General features: G+C 35.8%; 1 protein-coding gene across 1 annotated transcript in view; it reads right to left on the reverse strand.

The window, feature by feature from the left end:
* utrn (utrophin) overlaps positions 1-16,742 on the reverse strand; it is a 278,999-nt gene that overhangs the window by 172,614 nt on the left and 89,643 nt on the right. The window contains 9 exon segments of the mRNA XM_048177425.1: positions 2,279-2,468; positions 3,888-4,042; positions 9,160-9,365; positions 11,267-11,384; positions 11,578-11,780; positions 11,867-11,981; positions 12,317-12,418; positions 15,620-15,802; positions 16,359-16,508. Coding sequence (XP_048033382.1) covers positions 2,279-2,468; positions 3,888-4,042; positions 9,160-9,365; positions 11,267-11,384; positions 11,578-11,780; positions 11,867-11,981; positions 12,317-12,418; positions 15,620-15,802; positions 16,359-16,508 — 1,422 coding nt within the window.

Genomic DNA, 16,742 nt, shown 5'->3' on the forward strand with positions numbered 1-16,742 from the left:
CTTTAATCTCTGTATTTGTACAATAATAATATAGTATAATTTTAAATGGAACAGTTCGTTAAAACTATTCTAAATGGAAAAAAAAAAAGTTTGCTTTAGTTTAGTATTATATTTGATACATCAGGCTTTTATGGCTCATACAGTATGATATAATGAGAATATGGAGCTCATACTTAAGAAGGAAAAACACCTCAATTTTATTGATGCCCAAACTGAGCAGAAATATGCAATTTGGTGCAGTTGCTGATATTTGCTGATATAGCCTATATTTTTATGCCCAAAAAGTAAGATGCAATTCTGATAGCTTGTAATGTAAATCAATGAGTTCTTCACAACATTATAACAGTCTACTGCATAAAATGCACTCTATAACTCCCAATAGTATGTCTTAGTAAGATGATATTAACCCTCTGGTGATGATCGGTCGGTTTTGACTTAAAAATTGATATATATATATATATATATATATATATATATATATGGACATGATTCAATATATATATATATGGACATGATTCAAAAACATTGAATGGTCCTGGCAAAAAGTCACACTTGTACTGTTCGCATTGGAAACGAATGGGAAGCAAATTTCATCTAGTGGAAGCGTTTGGTACTGCGCCCAAACAAAATCTTATTGAAAGCTCATTTTTGAGATATCAGGCTCAAATTTGGAACACAACTTGTTTAGATTATTGACTTTGATTTTCAAATAAATAAATAAATAAATATTTCATATAAATTTAAAAAGGGTATTTTTATGCATCTTTCATAATAAACTTAAAATTCTTTAACTTTTTTTTTTAGTTTGACTTTTTCACCAGCAATAATCCGCCAAGTGTCATCCTTAAAAAAGTGACCGAACTTAATAATATTTAAAATTTACCACAGTTTAAGTTGGATATTTCATTTTCAGGGCTATGCTCAAAAAGTGGTAATAAATTACAGGTAATAAATTAATCATAACTATTCCATAAATATAATTCAGTACCATAAAATCCTCTAAAAATACAAAATATTAAATAAAAAACATTATCAAACTAAAATATAATACATTCATTTCATTGAAATATACAATTTTGGTCACCAGAGGGTTAAATGCTTAGTTTAAAGGTGCTTCAGTACATCAAGCATTAATCTAGAAATAGCACTAACAACATAAAAGTTATTCTTACATTTACTTTATAAAAATCAGAAAAAAAACTTTCACAACAAAGCTCATCCACGAGCTGAAGGGGGCCGTACCGTCGGCTTTATAGGCCTAAATAAAATCTGAACAAATGAATTTATGCTTCAGAATGAACTGTGAGGACTGTAAAGTGACGATTGTCTGCACACTTCACTAATGGCCTTCAGGAGGAATTCAGCTGCTCACTTTGGTTTGAAATGACCCTACAAAGTGGTCCATGTCCTCGCAGTGCCCTTCAAGGGCGCAAAATGTGTCACTTGTTGCCAAGCAACATGACAATAAAAGATGACTCAAAGCATTGGTGCGACTTCCACATTTCAGAATTCGGGATGATCCGATAAATAAGATGACAAACAAGTGGACGTTGTCCTTTAGTCTGTTTAGTGCATGTGTAGTGTGTAGGCTTCTGACTCTCAGTAGGCAGCGAGAGCGTCTGAGATTCTCTCCACACAGTCGTGATTAGAGACGACGGCAGATAAAGAGATCAAACTGTGATGCAAGAATCTCACAGGACTAACACAGACTCGGCGCAGAACCGTCGGAGGAGGGAGAAGAAAAAGAAGACACTCGCTCTTTCTCTTCTGAAGCGATCTATACCTTGATTACACGTATGCTGCGCTGTGGCTGACGTGGGAACTAATGAGGACTGACGGGGAGGTAATTGAATATCGTTCACACACACTTTAGTGCCTGTATGTCCCAGATTTGTCTACATCACCGCCCATGGGCCGCCCACAGTCAATACACCGACCGTATCATGCACTTTGCAGTAACATAGAAACACAACTGGCAGGAGCTAACTGAAAATCACAAGCTCAAATCTGATTGGCTGGCTTTACTTCCGGGAGTTAGTGAACTGAATAGCCATTGTCCACCACCCCTAGAATTGTGGTTGGTCATCTTACATGTCGCTGAGGCGGCCTCTTCATGTTAAAGTGGGCCAGAATAAGTTGGCTCTAGTCCCAAATGTCATGGAATACAAGCATGTACATCGTTAGCCTCATAGCATAATTGCCTAAGTATCATTTGAAAATGAATGACTTAGGCAATTATGCTATGAGGCTAACGACATGTAAAAACTGAAGCTCTTACCTCAAGCTGAGCCTTCAGTTCCTTGATGTGGGCGGAGTCCTGTGAGAGCCCCTCCCTCTGGGCGGCATCAGATAACACGTTGACGGTAGTATCCGCCTCATGGAGCCACTTTAGGAAGGACTCAAGCTCGCGGAGGGACACCTGAAGGCTCTTGAGCTCTGAGTCCAAAGCAGCCTGGCGGTCGGACGCCCTGATAACCACAAACCAGTCAAATCAATGCTGTATGTGTCACTAGATCACATATACTTATTATTAAATTCATATTTAATTAACATTAGTGTAGTAATTTGGTACTCATGAAAGGTCTTTTTTACATCAACATTATGATTGCAGTATTTATTGCAGTGAGAGTGTAATTACGATAGCGTTTAATATCACTATATGATTACAGTACCATCCATAATACATGTATCACTGCAATTATTACCATAATTATTATAGTATTTAACAGCACTATTTTATTAATGGGAATGTTTTTAGCATTTATTTCCACAATATTTGTAAAAAAATAATAATTACAGTTAAAATATTTAAAAGAGCAATAATATTACATTCAAATTTATTAGTATTTATTAAAATATTAATGAAAGCATAATTATTAAAATGTTTCATATCATTATATTATTATGGAAGTATTTTTTAACATTTATTTCCACAAAATAATGAAGGTAATGGTTAAAAAAGAGCAATATTATTACAATCAAATTTATTAGCATTTATTAAAATATTAATTAAAGCATAATTATTATAGTATTTAATATCACTGTATTATTATGGGAGTATTTTTAGCATTCATACATAGCCACAATATTTGTAAAAACAAAATTCATGGTAGTATTTAATTGAGAAATATTATTACATTAGAATATGCTAGTATTTATTTAAATAATATTTATGAAAATATTGTGATGGAAATTATGATGGGGAAATTAACTAGCATTCATTGCCACAATATTTGTAAAAACATAACATTATCCCAATAGTATTTATTGACATAATATTCACAAAATCATAATTACAATACAATTTATTAACTAAATTATTATGGTAGTACTTTGAGAGACCATAATTATAGTAATATTAATTACATCAATTTTATCGTGGTAGTATTTATTATAACAATATTATTACAACAGTATTTATTTTTATATGATTTACTACTTATCACTAAATTATTATTATTAAGGTACAATTTTGTGAGAGTATAATTATGGTAATATAAATTAATTACATTATTATTATTGTAGTATTTATATCTGCAATATTCGTGAGAGCACAATTATAGTAGTAGTAGTAGTAATTATTACCACAATATTCATAAAAAGCAACAAGGCATAGAAATGATATACAATAATACTGTGGTAATAAATACTATTGTTATTATGCTATCACAAATACTGCTGTAATAAATACTTATGGCAGTACTTGCAATAGCATAATTATCATGGTAGTGCATTACCTCATTATTTGTGATAATGCATAACACCATAAGACAGGTATATTTATGACATGTACAGTTGTTTCAGAAAGTGTGTGTATATGATTCACGTCGTCAAAATGAATCTCCGGGTCCCGGAGATTAAGGAAATGAACGTGCGCATGCATATACCTGTTATTGACGCTGTTCCATGCGGTGTTGAGTTTGTCCATGACCTCTTTGACCTTGCGCGTGTCATCAGCGGCATATTCCTGAAGAAGCTGATTGGACAGCTCATTAAAGGAAGTCACACTCTCCTGTCCTCGAGCAAGATCCTGCAGGAACACCTGACAACAAACAGAAATCAATAAATAAAACTACACTACTATGACAACGTCTACAAGTGGAGTCCCTGTAGAAGTCTCTTCGGTTCACACGTGTCCGTCGCTGCAGAGGGACACCGGACCTCAAATGACTTTAGAAAATCATTGTCAACTTTAAGATCCTTATTTCTAACCTAAGGCAAACACTAATTCAGAAAATATCTACTCATGTACAAAACATTTGAATAATATATGAATACCACACAATAAGTGAATGAAATTATGACTCTAGCAGCCCCTACAGGTTAGTTGCAGTAGTGTGTGTTTCTTTCATTTACACATGTGCTTATACAGTATGCACACAAGACTGATGTGAAATCTCATTCATTCATGATTTAATACAACAGACTGCAATGATTATTTTGAGGATGCGGCCGAAATCTCAACTGCATGGTAAGTACTACATTTGGTTTGAAACTTACTTCACGACCATTAAAAAAATTATGTTCTGTGTAGTATGAGTGTGTGTAGTATGAATGAAATTCAGACGTACTACATTTGCCATGTTGTTACTGTCACATGACCTACCAGCATCAGCTGTGTCAATTCACTGTCATTCATAAATGCTCTCCTGTGGCCTCATGGGATAATAACATGTCTATTGGATGCTCACTTCAGAAACTCGCCGGAGTACTGTGAATTCGCTCACATACTCTTTTTCAGCTACTATATAGAATGAAAGTAGGCATATTCAGACACAGCGATTAATTGTAAAGTTGATTCTCCCGTTTAACTTTCTATAGAGACCATTTATCTCTCCCTAGCACTCGCTGCTCAATCACTAATAACAAAAAAAAACAAAAACGTCCATATTCAATCCATGTCATTATTATTTTAGTGTACGTTTAAATAATGCCAATCTCTAGACATGCACAATGTATTAAATGTAAAATAAATGGACAATGCTTATAATAAAATAAGACAACAGTATATTCACACAATTTATTTAAAGCAAGGGGAATAAATTAGTAAAATGTGCTGACATATCAGTAAGTTCTGGAAAGGAATTGTTCATTTGTGGCCACAGCATACATATTTATTCATATACATATACACAATATAGAATTTTTTCCCCACGTCATGTGCAGGGCTCCATAGTTCTATAATACAACAGTCATTTTTCACTTAAAAATGCTTTATCCAAGCATATACTAAATTATTGTTTAGTAATATTATTTGACATACTATGTAAACTAAATTAATGGGAAAAAAAAAAAAAAAAAAAAATCACATATTAATGCCTTTTCATTCAACAAATATGAATTTAGTAGGTCTAAACCTATAATTCTGTGAACAAAACAAAGGCTTTAATGATAATCGTAAACTTTGTTAGTTTAATTACGCTTACAGGGTATAAAGATTAGAATAGGATAATGATATGATTATGTAAAATATCACATATGAGATAGACATTGGTACATTATTAACCTTTAGATATTGTTTCCACATGTGAATGGAACACTTGGACGTTTTCTGGACAATTTTGATGTTGTTATTGTTGTTGTAACCAACCCACTAGTGTTATTTCACTGTTGCCATCATTCATTTTTAAATATAATTTCATTACACACTAAATATTTAGAGTTCTGATCGCGGTCTTTCTAATAAAAAATTATTATTTTTATTTTTTTTCTTTATGTTAATATTCAGCTGCTTACTTGGCATGTGATGAATTGCTAAAAACTTGTGTCGTTATGGTAACATGTTAACGAGAACATTCATGCGCTCATTGGCAACTGCATATACCTAGACACGGCCCTGAGTAAAATGGGGATAAACATCTCTTAACCACATTAAACAGTACAGGCAATCTATCAAAGCACCTGACACTCAACCTGCCCACATGAAACTCAATGCTTATAAGCTTATGAAGAGCTCGCATGCTTTAGACAACCTGGGTCATCGCCAGAGCTCACATTTCCAACTAATCCATAATGAAATTTGCTATTTTCTTCATTGATTTTCAGTTTTTTACAACCCAAAGACAGCTAATCAATTTTTAAAAGTTGTTGACCATCCAATGAGTTTAAAATGTAGAGGAAATATATAAAAAAAAAAGATTAAAAATATGAGATGCAGATGTTTGTTATTGACATTTTACTTTTTATTTAGAGTGGATTAAACATTCGGTTCCTTGCTGTCATGTGTTGCTACAATCTGACAGTCGCATCAAAACTTGGCTGCTGAGCTTGAACAGCCATCCAAAGATGCAAATGCAAAGATGAAAACAACTGATTACTGACAGGAATTTTAAAATTAAAAGATAAATAAATGACAAAATCAAATGTTCGCCTGATATGATTGACTTGCTTGGCATTTAAAAGCAATAATGTGTATTTAAAAGTTGGATTTCACGAGTATGTGTAGCAAGCTGTTTAAAATATTTTAGAAACTTCTTGAGCCGCAAAAGGATGTAATGTTCTGTCTGCAATTATAATCCAGAAATATGACTTCCGTCTATTTGGGCTTATTAGGAGTAGCTCCATTGAATCTTTTTGTTCCCAACAAGCCAACAAAGTTAAAAAAATTCCTGTGATCAGAAAATATCCTTAAATTCATACACTTTAGCTAGTTATACTGTGTTTGTTTGGAAAACAAACTGTGGACTACAAACGACTAGGGACGATAAGGCCTAAAAAATGAGAAGCCTCACAAGCTTGCTCAATTGACAAAGAAATATTGCAAGAATCTGAGACACAGTGAAAGAGACGGTCTTTCTCAGAGAGATTACAGACTTTCTTAAAGGAAGATATAAGAGCAGGTTATAGGACCATGATCAGATTAAAGTGCCCCTATTATGCTTTTTTAAATATTACCTTTCATGCAGTGTATAATGTGGCTGTTTGTTTGTAAATGTAAAAAGCCTGCAAAGTTTCAAAGGTGACCTATTATGCCTCTTTTCACAAGATGTAATATAAGTCTCTGGTGTCCCCAGAATGTGTCTGAAGTTTCAGCTCAAAATACCCTACAGATCATTTATTATAGCTTGTCAAATTTGCCCGTGGGGCAAAAACACACCATTTTTGTGTGTGTCCCTTTAAATGCAAATGAGCTGCTGCTCCCGGCCCGCTTTCCAGAAGAGGGCGGAGCTTTAACAGCTCACGGTTCGGTTGCTCAACAACAACAAAGCTGGAGAATCTCACGCAGCCAAAATGAGGATTGTCAGTAACAGTGTTCAGCCTTACATTGTTCAAATCACAACAGACTGGGCCATCTGACCAATCAGAGCAGAGTATAAAAGAAGGGGTTTAGAGAGACCAAATCCTTTATCGAACCATTTCATTCAGACACTGTGAGGAAAGAGGTGATGCAATGTTTATTAAGTTTTGACCTAGGACGCTTGTAAACCTATTGTAGGAGACTCCAAAACAAAATTAGGAGCCTTTAAAAGGTGCCATCAAACGTTTTGTTTTACAAGATGTAATATAAGTCTAAGGTGTCCCCTGAATGTGTATGTGAAGTTTCAGCTCAAAATACCCCATAGATTTATTCGGATGTTTACATTTGATTCTGAATGAGTTTGAGGCTGTGCTCCGTGGCTAACGGCTAATGCTACACTGTTGGAGAGATTTATAAAGAATGAAGTTGTGTTTATGAATTATTCAGACTGCAAGTGTTTAATAATGAAAATAACGATGGCTCTTGTCTCCGTGAATACAGTAAGAAACAATGGTAACTTTAACCACATTTAACAGTACATTAGCAACAAGCTAACGAAACATTTAGAAAGACAATTTACAAATATCACTAAAAATATCATGTAATCATGGATCATGTCAGTTATTATTGCTCCATCTGCCATTTTTCGCTGTTGTTCTTGCTTGCTTACCTAGTCTGATGATTCAGCTGTGCACATCCAGACGTTAATACTGGCTGCCCTTGTCTAATGCCTTGAACATGAGCTGGCATATGCAAATATTGGGGGCGTACACCCCGACTGTTACGTAACAGTCGGTGTTATGTTGAGATTCGCCTGTTTTTCGGAGGTCTTTTAAACAAATGAGATTTATATAAGAAGGAGGAAACAATGGTGTTTGAGACTCACTGTATGTCATTTCCATGTACTGAACTCTTGTTATTCAACTATGCCAAGATAAATTTAATTTTTCATTCGAGGGCACCTTTAAACAAATATCCAGATAAAAACATTAGACTATTGTTGAATGATTCCTGCTGAAAAATGTCAGTTACATAAGCTGTAATCCATGTGTCCAGTTTGATCGACAGTATTTTAATTAGCTTGGATGATTAATCAAAAATTAAACACATTTGAAGTGTTTATTTAATAAAATATGTGACACGGTTATATTACAAAAGCATAGTGGGCTTAATTGGAACATGTACCTTACAAAGCCACTCCGGACTTTTAATTAAAGCACTTTAATTCTGTCAGGTCCTGACAAAACATAACATGAGTGTTTACTCTTCAATGTAATACCCACTTCAGTGGAAGACTGTTCAAATATCTATTAAGAAAACATGTACAACTAAGATTTGGGTGAGCTTATTCATATTCATTAAATGACAAAAAGTCTGATGGATTTCTCCTGTTTTCTCAACTACAGATTACACTGATCATCATATAATTTCACACATTATTTCTTAGTTGTAAAGTGTGTGTCTCTGCAACTCCTAACTAGGTTAAGGACATCTCTCTAGCTTGCTTAAATAATTTACGAGACCAAGACCAAATCTTGACACTTATGAATGTTAAAATGTATTTTTAACTGTAAGGACAAGAGTAAAATGCACATTTGCACAGCACATTTTTAAAAACTTAAGGAGATTTTCCATTCCACTGCACTACTTTTCCGTTGTTTTTCTATGTAAACACGTGCTAGATGGACAAGTTTGACTGTTACTCTCACATCTTTTATGTATGACTGTGTTCTAAAACCCAGTGTTCAAGGTAAAAGAAGTAAAAACCTTGCATTGATTTTTCTGTTCCACTGTCTTGCGTCTTTAACTATAAAAGTACATTCTGTGTGAACCGGCTCCTAAGACAACAATTTTACCTCTTGCTGAGTGAAAGGTCACAATCAGAGATAATATAGGTCAAAGGTGAAAGGTCAAGTTCTCACCTTGTTGTCACTGATCTGTTTGGTGAGCGGCTCTCGGCTCTGCTGCAGCAGGTTATGCAAACGCATCTCGTTTTGACCAATCAGAGCCTTCACATTCCGTCTCTGCTCCTCCCATTGGTCGCTGTGGCCGATCATGTGGTCAAGCTGCAGAAGCCGCGCCTCCACGCCGTTCTGTGTGCTGTCCCATTGGCTACGGACCTTCTCCACTGACACACAGCAGGAAAAGAGGAATGAGTCTCAGTATCTCTCAGAACAGATGCCTTCCACACACTCCTTCATTAATACATGTCCTCCGTTTAGGCTGTACAAAAGTGCTATCTAGAAAATGTCTGAGGCGTTATTTATCAGCGCAAAACTTTGAACCATGGTTGTGTTCACTTCTTTTTCTTTTATTTAATTGTATATAACAATAGCCAATTTGTCAAAGCCTTCTGTACTTCCTGAACAAAAAACAACTTTAAAAAGTTTGAACCAAACTAACTCTAGAGTTGAACTAAATATATTTAACACATGAAATAATGGATATAACATTTAAAGAATAATAAAGATGTGAATTAGAATTTAAATTAAGACTAAGATAATGATTTTTTTTTTTTTTTTAAGGGGGGATTAAGAACCACAAGAAATACAAAGATTAAAATTAAGACTAAGACAAATATTAGGGCAAAGACAAAGACCAAGCAAAATTGACACTAAGACTAATGCTGGGTTTTGACTACACGATTCCAGCAAAATTTTGGCATGATCAGTTTGACGGAGGGTGTCATGGTGATTCGTAAACTACAATGGTGGTTGGGAAGCAAGAAATATATATTTATTTATTTTTTTTAGAAAATGACCAACTGTTTCTCTAGATAACACCATTATTCCTCATCTGGGATCATGTAGAGCCCTTTTGAAGCTGCACTGAAACTGCAATTTGGACCTTCAACCCATTGAACCCCAGTGAAGTTCACTATATGGAGAAAAATCCTGGAATGTTTTCCTTAAAAATCTTAATTTCTTTTCGACTGAAGAAAGAAAGACATGAACATCTTGGATGGCATGGAGGTGAGTAAATTATCAGGAAAGTTTTAATTCTGAAGTAAACTAATCCTTTAAAGATTAAAATTAAGTTCAATATTAGGGTTAAGGCAAACACTAAGACACAAAAGCAAAGCCAAATTTAACTGAGACTGAGATTGTGCTAAAGATTCAAATTAAGTCTAAGACACTCAGAGCAAGTGTATATTTCCTTTGAGAATCACAGATAAAAGATTTAAAGATTAAGATGAAGACTAAAGCCAAGATTAAGAATAAAATTGAGATAAAGACAAATATTAAGACTAAGAAAAAGCAGAGCTGCGCGATTCTGGATAAATTGAGAATCACGATATTTTTGTTTCAAATAGAGATCACGATTCTCCCATGATTCTGAAGACAACTAAACAAAGCAACATGTAATTTACTAGAGGTTCTGACAAAATGTGTATTGCTGCAGTCTGTTTATTAAATATGTTTATTTAATTTGAATGTTTTTTTTTAAAAATCAGTTTGAATGAATGATTCAATGACTCACTCATGAAGACTTCACTTGTTTCATTACTAGATAAATCAACGTTTTTGAACAAATCTCTTGAATGAATGATTCAGTTACATTAATTTATTACATAAAAGTCACTTGATGCCACCTACTAGTGTAATTGATACAACCTTTATTTGAAGCACCGAGTTACTTTCTAAAGTAACTATTTACTGTATTTTGATCACTTCTGTAGGCATCAGTGTTTATATCCAAACTATAAACTTTTTATCACTGTTCTTCTGTGATAATTTGAATTATTGTAAGACAGAAATAATGATACTGTGAGGTTGAAAAGACTGTTTGTGAAGCTGGTTCACACATGACAACGGCTCTCTCTGGCTCAGCGGCAGCGCCGACACAGATCTGAACGATCCGCTGTGATTTCACCAAAGCTTTAATAGGCACAAGCGAATCGTTGTAGTTTAGGAACGAGATCACATGTGTGTTTGAATCGAGACCACAACCTTTTAACAATTAATCGTGCAGCTCTAAGATAAAGACTAAAAATGAAACAAAGATTAAGATGATGTATAATATGCTCACGCTTCTCTGAGATGGATGTGCGCACATCTAGGTTGGAGGTTTTGTTCTTGATGTTTTGAGCCAGAGTGATGATGTCTTCCAGCTGTGGATGTCTCTGCTCTAGATCTCCCTTAGTCACCTACAATCACAAGGTTTTAAAATGAACAGGGTTAAGCGGCCCAGACGCTGTCTGTAATTGGCCAGGTAGGGGGTCTGAATAATCATTCTGTGTTTGAGACATAAACATTTCGATTTAAGGAAGAAGTTACTAGCTATTTTCCATCCTATCAAGCCAAATGAAACTTCAATATCTTCAAAGTGAAGGTCCTGACCTGCAGGCGGCCGATGGTGGTGCGGATCTCATCCGTGTCTCCCACTGTGACAATGCTGGATTTGAGCATCTGGTGGATGAGGAGGAGCCAGTCCGCCAGCTCTGTGGCCGTCTGGTTGAGATCGGTTGGGCCCACGAGCTCTGGGCTGTGATGGCGCTCCTCGCTCAACAGACTGACCATGTGAACTGCAGACGGCACACTCGCTGAGACAAAGACACAATCCAAACACTCAATTAGATCTGGAAGAGCAGCGTGAGTGTCCATTTCACCTGTCTGCACAGCACTCACCCTGTGAACGGTTGCTGAGCCACTTGTTTTGTCCATGGGGACAGAGGCTGTTGTGGCGTCTCCTTCAATCTGATGTCCAGAGATTTCCAATCTGCAGCCAGCTGTTCGATTTTACTCTGCACAAACACGCACACATCATGCTCAGTCTCATCCACCTCTCTCTATTCATGTGTACTTCACAAACAAAACATGCAGTGCGTCTCAATCAGCTCCTGAGCTTGTGAATCAGTATATCGTGTGCATGAATTTAGGCACTGGTAAGGACAGTAAGGACCCTGGTTCACTACACATTGGGTAACTAATGACTATTTTCAGTGACGTGACAACAGCCACATTGTACAACATTATTACTGGTATTTATGAACAGCATCAGAGCTGATATCTTTCTGACAAAGTAAGTGAATTGAAGCTCAGCACATGTATTTTTTTTTTTTTTTTGGGTGTCACAAACCTTTTCCTGTGGTAAAAGTATCTGTTTCCTCTGGAGCTCAATAGAGTAAGACAACAACTCCTCCAGCTCTCGCTTCTGCTCTCGCATGGACATTTCCAGAACACACACACACACACACACACACACACACACACACACACACACACACACACACACACACAGGTCAGTCAGATCTCAGTATAGACAATAAAACATGTTATTCATGTATAAGATATTGAGGTTTCATTTGGATGACTAGTACAACAGAACAAAACCTCTTGGAAAGCTTAAACAAGGGATAGTTCATCCAAAAATTAATTCTGTTATCATTCACTCTCCCTCATGTCAATGGTCACCAAAACTGTTTGTTTACCAATATTCTTCAAAATATCTTCTTTTGTGTTCAGCAAAAGACAGTCATAATGGTTTAGAAGAGTGTAACAGTGTAAATTCTGGAGGGTCATGACATGAGAAACCAAATTTGCCTTGATCTTTTGAAATATAAGAGATCTTTGTACCATTAAAACATCCTGCAAGTTTCATAGTTTAAAACGGCCTTCATTTTATAAACAAAGCGTTTATTAAATCAAGCTCCAAAAACGACTTGTTTTGATGTTGCAGGATTTGTGACGCCACACGGGCAAATGTGACCCGTGCTGGCAAAATGAGTCACAATGAGCAAATTTTCAAAAATTTGTTATTGTTATTCTCACATTCAAAATGGTGTATGATTTGTTGGATTTGGAGCTACACCTGTTTGAAGTCGATAGAGTCAGCAAAAGTCAATTTTGAGAAAAATAGAGTTTTCTGAAGGTTCCAAAACAAAATCATCTAGCAACCATACCTTAAGGGTTAGTTCACCCAAAAATGAAAATAAATGTAATTTATTGCTCACCCTCATGCCGTTCCACACCTGTAAGACCTTCATTAATCTTCGGAACGCAAATTAAGATATTGTTGTTGAAATCCAATGGCTCAGTGAGGCCTGCATAGCCAGCAATGACATTTCCTCTCTCAAGATTCATTAATGTACTAAAAACATATTTAAATCAGTTCATGTGAGTACAGTGGTTCAATATTAATATTCTAAAGCGATGAGAATATTTTTGGTGCGGCAAAAAAAAAAAAAAAAACTAAAAATAACGACTTATATAGTGATGGCCGATTTCAAAACACTGCTTCATGAAGCTTCGGAGCGTTATGAATCAGCGTGTCGAATCAGCAGTTCGAAGCGCCAAAGTCACGTGATTTCACGTGGTTTGACACGCGATCCGAATCATGATTCGACACAAAAGATTCATAACGTTCCTGAAGCTTCATCATGAAGCAGTGTTTTGAAATCGGCCATCACTATATAAGCACTATAACTATATTTTTGGCGCACTAAAAATATTCTCATCACTTTATAATATTAATATTGTACCACTGTACTCACACGAACTGATTTAAATATGTTTTTAGTACATTAATGGATCTTGAGAGAGGAAATGTCATTGCTGGCTATGAAGGCCTCACTGAGCCATCGGATTTTTAACAAAAATATCTTAATTTGTGTTCAGAAGATGAATGAAGGTCTTACGTGTGTGGAACGACGTGAGGGTGAATAATTAATGACAGAAATTTCATTTTTGGGTGAACTAACCCTATAAAATCCCTGGCAATAACACCAAATTTGGCACAAACCAAGTCAAAACCCATATCGATAGGAAAAAACATACATTCATACATTCATTTTTTCCCATGATTCCACAATTGTTTGATTATTAAAAAAAATTAATGAAACAGACAGCCTATATATTAAGACCTACCATACCAAATGGATCTAATATAATGTTACACATCAGATGTATTTCCCCAACAGTTAATCAAATGTTCACTTTAGACATAACAGCTAATATCTGCGTGAATACTTTCCATGACAGATTTTTTTAAATACTGTACATCCTTGTATATGTGTATATCAGGATTGTGGCGTCTTTGTGCGTACGCTTCAGATCTGTCAGTCAGCGTGAGAAAGATTGTTTTGTTTACATCAGCATGAGTTTGAAAATCACATTTCATTGGTTCAGACTCATGCCATCGAGAATTTGCTATGCAGCGCTTCCCACACATAGACTTTACTTGGGCGGGCCGCCCAGGTATAATAACGGCAGCCCAAGTATATTTGGAGACACATTTTTGCTTTTATTATTTTTATCATCTTATACTTTTATATCCGCGCAAGATAATGAAACCATCCGCGTTTCGTACCTGCTCGTTATGTGTGCGTCAGAACTGTTTGCTCTCGCTGACATTCCCACGGGTGCTGCATTTTGCAAAGTCACAAGGCGGCGCTGTTGCGTGTTCTACAAGCTTGCGCAACAGCGCTTCAGACCGCTTCAAAGTGATTCTCAATCAATGAAAAGCGCAGATTTATGCCAATGAACTCAAGTTGATGAATTATTACAATGTCTACTTCATGGCCTTTATATAAAATGTTTTATACGGTTGTAAGAATCTGAAGGATCAGCCTGCAATAGTACAGACATTTCAAAATAAGAGTCCCGGTGTATTTCGGGCTTGTTTATAATTAAAAGTCACACGCTACATTTTTTCTCTTTCTTTTGGGCATTATTGGTATTTTGGTTACACAATAAATTGTATTTAATTTGATTTCCATTTAATTCATAGTAAATTATTGTAGTCTCCCCCACAGGAAGAAAAGACTAAGAACATTATTTGACACATATATTATTCATTATATAAATGTTACTAGTAAAATCTGTGTCCCACTCACTGAGAGAGACACTATATGACAGCAAGGAGAACATAGAAAAAGGATAACCATTTAAATACTGTAATTTTGCATAATTTACAATGCATAATAATGCATAATATTAGTATGTAAATAAATGTAATAGTATGCTATGTAATTTCAATAAATAAAAATACTGTTAAAAATCACATATTATTTGTTTGTCACATGTAGTAGACCATTTTTGTGCCGTGGGTAATAGGAGGATTTTTCACCTAGCTACCACCGCAAGTATATTTCAAACCTATGGGAAGCACTGCTATGAATATTCAAAAAGGTGGAATGCTGCGTTTTACAACGATACCAAAGTTGGGCTGAAAGAAAGCACCAGTCATCGAGAAGCGAGCAGAGAAATACGAAATTTTTCATGGTCAGAGGGAAAGGTTTACATGTGTCAACAACTTTATTAACTTTAAAAGTGAACTTTCAAGGAAGAAATTAAAATAATTAAAAAAAATCCATGTCATGACCCCTTTAAATCCAGCTCTCCAGAGACCTAGAGTGGTGAGTTAGTCCAGGACCAGTCTGACCTGTCTCTCAGTAGGTGTGACGTCACTCAGAGACTGGCTGGTGATGTAAACCCAGTCGCCCAGTCTGTTCATGCGCTCCTGGAACTGGCCGTGTGAAGGCAGCCTGCTCTCGTCCTGGACCTGTGTGTGCGTCTGCAGACGGCCCTCCACCTCCCGCACCTTATCCAGCAGCTCACCACTCACCTTTACACACACACACAATGGCACAATTAACACATCATTATCACAGCCATTTCACGTAAATCAGTAGTGACAGACCGGCGTATGAGCCAGGCAGATTAATCAGCATATTTATGACCATTCTGTGATCATCAGCATTAGCAGACAACTGTGTCTACTTTGATTACCAGAAGTGTGTCATGTCCAGATTTACAATACGTTTTAATTGAATTTTCATAAAGGTTGTTTTTATTTGTGAAAATTATCATGATGAACAAAACCTGCAAGAATCATAAGCTTTTGTTGGTCACAGAAATGATCTTCTGCAATAACACAAAAGCCAATGGAAAAAATCCTATTGGGTTTTTGTCAAGGGAACCAGAGTGACGCTAACGGTAGGCCTACAAAAATACATCATTACTGCAGCGCTCTTTTGTGCGTCTCATTTGACATCATTAAATTGAACCCAACAAACAGTGTACATGTGAAAACATGAGGGCGACACAAAAATAGATATACAGGTAGAAATATAGAGAGACAGATTTTGGTGTGTTTGTGTGCTATGGAGTTGGTTTCGTACTTTACTCCAGCTGATGTTGATCTGCCTTATTTTATTCACATGCATGTCTCTGTCCTGAGGACTCAGACTGGAGTTTGACAAGATCTGAGAGCCAGTTTTATTCAGCCATGACAGCGTCTCATTCTGACCATCCATCTCCTCCGTTAAGGCCTGAGAGACAAAGAGAGACAGAGAGTAGTGTTAAGCAGACATTCTGAGTCTCAAGCAGCAGTTTTGGAGAGTAATCAATTATAAAGGTTCATAAATAAACTAACAGTTTTATTTAGCTTTTAAATTTAGGATGTTTCAGTGTTAGTTGTATTTAGAGAAAATTTACACTACTGTCTGGGGTCAGGTTTTTTTTTTGGAAAACAGTAATTAAAACAGAAAACAGTAACTTTTATT

This window comes from Megalobrama amblycephala, linkage group LG24, assembly GCF_018812025.1.
Source record: "Megalobrama amblycephala isolate DHTTF-2021 linkage group LG24, ASM1881202v1, whole genome shotgun sequence".
NCBI lineage: Eukaryota > Metazoa > Chordata > Actinopteri > Cypriniformes > Xenocyprididae > Megalobrama > Megalobrama amblycephala.